Source organism: Gossypium raimondii, chromosome 5 (assembly GCF_025698545.1).
Source record: "Gossypium raimondii isolate GPD5lz chromosome 5, ASM2569854v1, whole genome shotgun sequence".
NCBI classification, from domain to species: domain Eukaryota; kingdom Viridiplantae; phylum Streptophyta; class Magnoliopsida; order Malvales; family Malvaceae; genus Gossypium; species Gossypium raimondii.
The window spans coordinates 34801075-34806968 of NC_068569.1; the positions used below are offsets into that span (position 1 = coordinate 34801075).

At 32.5% G+C, this 5894-nt stretch overlaps 1 protein-coding gene across 2 annotated transcripts; it reads left to right on the forward strand.

Annotated features, from left to right (window-relative positions):
• Positions 1-274: 274 nt before the first annotated feature.
• LOC105765870 (uncharacterized) lies at positions 275-1903 on the forward strand. 2 transcript variants are annotated; one of them, XM_012585132.2, is made up of 2 exons: positions 275-877; positions 1627-1903. In XM_012585132.2, the coding sequence occupies exons 1-2, from the start codon at positions 535-537 to the stop codon at positions 1644-1646; spliced, it is 363 nt and encodes a 120-aa protein (XP_012440586.1). In that variant the 5' UTR covers positions 275-534; the 3' UTR covers positions 1647-1903. The 2 variants fall into 2 exon arrangements, with proteins under 2 accessions (XP_012440586.1, XP_012440587.1); XM_012585133.2 differs by having other exon boundaries at positions 280-868.
• Positions 1904-5894: the final 3991 nt, after the last annotated feature.

Sequence of the window (5894 nt, forward strand, 5' to 3'; positions counted from 1 at the left end):
ATTTTGTATAGAAATAATTGTTTTTGTAGATATTATAAATTAAAGGAAGAAGAGAAGGATAAAAAAAAAAGTACGATATTTGAGATGTGAAAAAGAAATTTGGAGACAATTTTTTGTCATATGTTTAGAATTTTAATTTATACAAGTGGGAATGTTAATTGTTAAACGCCAAATTAAAGAGGAGGTTGAGTGTGATCTTCCTTTTTTATCTACTTTTATTATGTAGCTTTTTTTTTTTAATATTTGCTAAATAAGGTCAAAGTTGAGACCGATAAGATAGGAACCAAAGGCTGCCCATTCATTTGAGTTTTGCTTTTCCTCACAGAACACAAGTATCCAGTCTAGTCCTCCAATCAAACGCCCCTTTTGTTAACTGTCTCAACTTTATCCATTTGCCTTGTTTTTAGCAAAACAATGTCTACTTTAGTTCCTGATTTCCCAAATCTTTCTTAATTTTTCTTCCGATTTTCATTTTCGGGTTTTACAAATAGATTTCGTCTTCCAATTTTCCCTAGAAAAAGAAATAAAAAAAAAATGATGCCAAGTGAACAGCAAAGTCATGATCAACATCGGGATCCGTTATCGTGTGTTATTTACGAGCTGTCGGCGCTAGTCCTGAATCTCCTCCGATCGCCACCGACGCCGGTTCCGACTAAGATATCGGCGGTGGGATTCGCTTGGCTGATGCTAGGGATATCGGTTTCTTTAATGCTTTGTGGATCAGTGACTTTCTTTTTAGGGTTCATGCTGATGCCCTGGGTTCTTGGTCTGCTCATGTTCTTTTACGTTGCTGGGATTGTTTCAACGATTTCGATGTTGGGCCGTTCGATTCTTTGTTATGCCATGGCACCTCCCTCACCGACAAAAGGTATTACCGGTAATTTCTTCATTCATTATTCTTTAAAAAACTAATATATTAATTGTTTTATATGGGTTGATTTTGAAAGCGTCAAACGACATGGAAGTGTTATGTTTTGCCTCAGAATTGGACAAGTGTGTCCTTAAAATCTGAAACTTCATCTGTGAACTCGCCATGTTTCTTACATGTGTCCTTTATATTTATCCCTTGAGTCAACTTAATAACGTCATTGTTATACATACTTGTTCATACTTTGATGGAGTTTTCTATTAAGATGCATTAGGATATGATGTGATTATATGATATTCTTTTATGGACAAGTTCCTCCTTGATCAAAGTAGTTACCTAGCGAGGTAACGGATATGGAATAGAAATCTTTTCATTCAATTTTATCTGAAGACACAAAAGAGTGAAAGAGTGAAAATTCGAAAGTTCTCTTTTGTAGTTGTAATTATAATGCCAAAAAATTAAGTCGGCGCAGTCTTTATAGGCCTCTTAAATCTTCTATTTACCTACTTATTTCTTTTTCTTTGCTTTGATTTGTTCTTTGTATGAAATGTGGCTTTTTTCTTGTTTTCTTTCTTTTTTCTGTTGCTTTACTTATTTGATTAGCAGTGTCTTGTTTAAACCCGATTTGGTTGGCTAACCTTTTGAGCTTAGGATCGGATCTGGTTCATGACAATAAATTGAGCTGGGGTTGAATGGTAATGATATTTATTCGAATTCTGCTAAAATGATAAAATCGTGAATACGATTTGACATTGCAGAATGGAAGCTTTTGTGGTGATTGATTTGAGAGAGAGGGGGGCATTGCTGCGTGAATTTACCAAAGTTTACTTCTTCCCAGAATTATGCAGGAGATGTGGATATATATTGCTGCTTTAATTAGTATTATACAACCAACCATTAAACATGTACTGGATTCTTTTTGGTTTTCTATCTTCAAATCGGATGGAATGTGGCATTGTTTGGAAGTAGCAAAAGCTGTTGTGTTTCTTCAAATTTTTTTTTAATATATGGGTATACAAAGTTTTTATATCTCAATATGTATGTTGGCCGTATCTACATGAGATCAATTGAATTTAGAGTATAATTCAATAAATACAATGTTTGGATGGATAAGTGGGACAATGCGAGTGATTCTGGGTATGTAGCGGTGTGCATCGGTGCCTGGGTGGGGACCCCTGCCTTTCTCCTCTTTTTAGGTTGAGTTAGGTGAATAGTTTGATGTATTTGAAAATTGAGTAAGTAAATTTTTTTATTTATTTTTTAATAAAAAAGATAAAACACAATTTAACTTTTTTATATTTAAATGTTAAATAAATATTAAATACACTTATAAATTAATAAAAATATGTGGTAGGGGTAGGGATGACCTACCGTCCTCCTCACATTCTATAAAACTTTTCTGGCTCGATTTGTTTTATTATCTAAAAAATATTTTAAATTTGGGTGGATTAGGGTTTAATAACTTATGACTTAAGTCTTACATAAAGTAGGTAAAATCAATTAGGTCCGGCAAATCACTTGGTTAAGGGTGAGTAGAATTTGATTTAACTCGAAAAAAATAAAAGGAATTTTAAATTATAAGTCAATCGACTTGAGTTATTCAATTTTTTTTACTTAAATCGAATAAATAAATCGGTTTTTCAAGACTCGAATAACAGATTGGTTTAAATATCTCTTTGGTTCTTACCAATTTCAAAATGAATAAATTGACATCTCTAAACAAAAATTATAAAATTAAAAATTCCAAATAATTCTAAAGAATATAAAAATTTAAAATTTTAAAAAATCTAAAATAATAATTTTGAGGACCTAAACAAATAAATTATTAGTTCAAATTTATCATACTAAAGTATCGTTTTTCTCTTATTTTGATTTTTTCAAATATATATTGTTTCAAATTTATGTGCTCTAACATGCAATTAATTATATTGTAACAACATTTAAATTTGACATTACACCAAAAAAATTTAAATGTCAAATTTAAATTTGACATATTTAATTTTTTTTAAATTAACTCAAATAGTTTCACCCGATTCAATTCGACTCCAATTTCATTTCATTTGACTCGACTTGAAAAATTTCAAATCGAATTAAGATGATGAACTAGAACTCATCAACTCGACTAACTCAAAAAATTTTCACTCAATTTGATTTGATTTAATCAAATTTTATTCTAGAGGCGGAACCTAAAATTGTTATCATCTAAAGATTTGATATCAATTCTACTAAATTTCAATCAGTAGTACTATGTCTGTGCATCTGGGGAGCAATAAAATGTATAATGATTTGAAAAAGATGTACTGGTGGCCGGGAATGAAATGTGATATTTCTGAATTTGTATCTAAATGTTTAATATGTCAGCAAGTTAAAGCTGAACATCAGGTACCTTCGGGATTATTACAACCAGCCATGATATCGAAATGGAAATGGGAAAGAGTTACTATGGACATTGTGTCAGGGTTACCCTTATCTCCGAAAAAGAAAGATGCCATTTAGGTAATCGTCGACCGTTTGGCGAAATCTGCACACTTTATTCCGGTACGTATGGATTACTCTTTAAACATATTGGCAGAATTATATTTCTGAGATTGTCAAATTACATGGAGTGTCGGTCTCCATTATTTCTGATAGAGATCCACGGTTCACATCCCGATTCTGGAACATGTTATAAGAAGCTTTAGGTACTCAATTGCATTTCAGTATCGCATTCCATCCTCATATAGATGGTCAATCCGAACGTGTGATACAGATTTTAGAATATATGTTTCGGTGCTGTATTTTGGAATTCGAAGGCAATTGGGAAAAATATTTGCCTTTAGTTAAATTCGCATATAATAATAGTTATCAGTCTAGCATTAAAATGGCACCGTGTGAAGCACTGTATGGTCATAAATGTAAAATTTCATTGTATTGGACTGAACTTAGTGAAAGAAAGATACATGGAGTTGATTTGATTCATGAAACTGAAGAAAAAGTGAAAGTGATCAGAGATAGTTTGAAAGCAGCTTCTGATCGTCAAAAATCTTATGCGGATCTTAAACGAAAAGAAATAGAATTACAAGTTGGCGATAAAGTATTTTTGAAAGTTTCGCCTTGGAAGAAAGTTCTTCAGTTTGACCGTAAAGGAAAATTGAGTCCCCGGTTTATTGGGTCGTATGAGATCACTGAAAGAATCAGACCTGTTGTGTACCAATTGGCTTTACCACCGGAACTAAAAAAGATTCACAATATCTTTCACGTGTCTATGTTACGGCAATATCGGTCAGATCCTTCACATGTTATCTCCCCGAAAGAGGTTGAGATCCAGCCTGACATGATTTATAGTGAGGAACCGATCAGAATTCTGGCACGTGAGATGAAAGAATTGAGAAATAAAAAGATAGCTCTAGTAAAAGTTCTCTGGCAATGACACGGAATAAAAGAAGCTACTTGGGAACCGAGGAAACAATGAGAAAGCAATATTCGAACCTCTTTACCGGTAAGATTTTAAAGGATAAAAACTCTTTAAGGGGGAGAGTTGTAAATGCCCATTTTCAGTGAAATCGGAACAGTAGTTTCGGGACCACAAATCCGAGTCCGTAAGAAAAATTATTTTATGGTTTACCGTATGATAGGAATATCGTATAAAAATTTTGTTAAGAAAATTTTACCGATTTCATGTTTAATTAGATGGAAAGGACCAAATTACATAAAATGCAAAAGTTGAGTTCTAGTAGCTATAAGTATCAAAGAGCTATGGAATTAAAAATTGGAGGTCCTTATATGGAAAATAGACCATTAAGAGGAGTTAGTAGATAAGTTTGATGATTCATCCATAGAAAATTAAATAAAGAAAAGGATGAAATTGGAAAGTAAAATAATAAAAGATGATAAATGATAAAATAATAAAATATCACCATATTATCATATTTCCCAAATTATTTTACATGGAAACCCTAGCTAAGAGAAAAGAATTCAAGAAAGCTTACTTGGCTTAATTAGGTAAGTAATCTTGTCCCGTCTTTAGTAATTTTTATATTTTCGAGATCGTAATAGCTTAATCTAGCTATCTAGGGATTAATTTATAAAGTTATCAAATTATTAAAGTTTTTCCATGGATGAATATGCATGAATTATGAAATTTATGGTAGAAAATGAAAGGTTGTTGATAGATAAACAATTTTTGTAAAGTAAATTTTGATGAAATTGTGATTTAGGGACTAAATTGTAAAGATGTAAAATTCATGGAAAATTATAAAATTTATGAAATACATGGGTTATTAATGTTACATGTAAAAAAATCGGTTAGACTTGGAATAAGGATTAAATTGCATGAATTTCATTTTCCAAGCCTAGAGACGAAATCATCATTAATTAAAAATATAAGGGCAAAATGGTAATTTTTCCTAAGATGTGAATTGAATTGGATTGAATATGAATTGTATTAAATTGAGCTAAATTTACTCGTATAGATCCGGATAGACCAAATACGGAGCTAGACCGAGGTAAAGAAAGAGTAACGGATTAGTTGCATACAAGTTCACGAACATTGTCGAGGTAAGTTCATGTAACTAAATTGAGAATTTTTATGTATTAATTGAATTGTATGTATGTGTTTGTATTATTGTCATGTATATGAAAGTATTCACATATCTGGCAATGATCGATAAGTATAAAGTCCCGTTTGAAAGAGCAACTGTTATTAGCCCTCTCGTGCTTCCCGTTATATGGTTCTTGCGAGTTTCCCGTTAATAGCTCTTTAGAGCATCCCGATAGGTTGTGATCCTACATGTGTTGTGGACATATCGCAGCTCTTATGAGCGTCCCATTATGTGGCTCTTCATGAGCTACCCAATTAAAGGCTCTTTATGAGCTTCCTGATTAATGGCTCTCGAGAGCTTCCCGATATGGCTCGCTTGAACTTTTCGATATATGGCTATCCGGAGCATCCCGTTAATGGCTCTTCGGAGCTACCCATTATTGGCTCGCATGAGCTTCCCGATTATAGCTTTTATAAGCTTCCTATTATACCACCCGAATAAGCTTC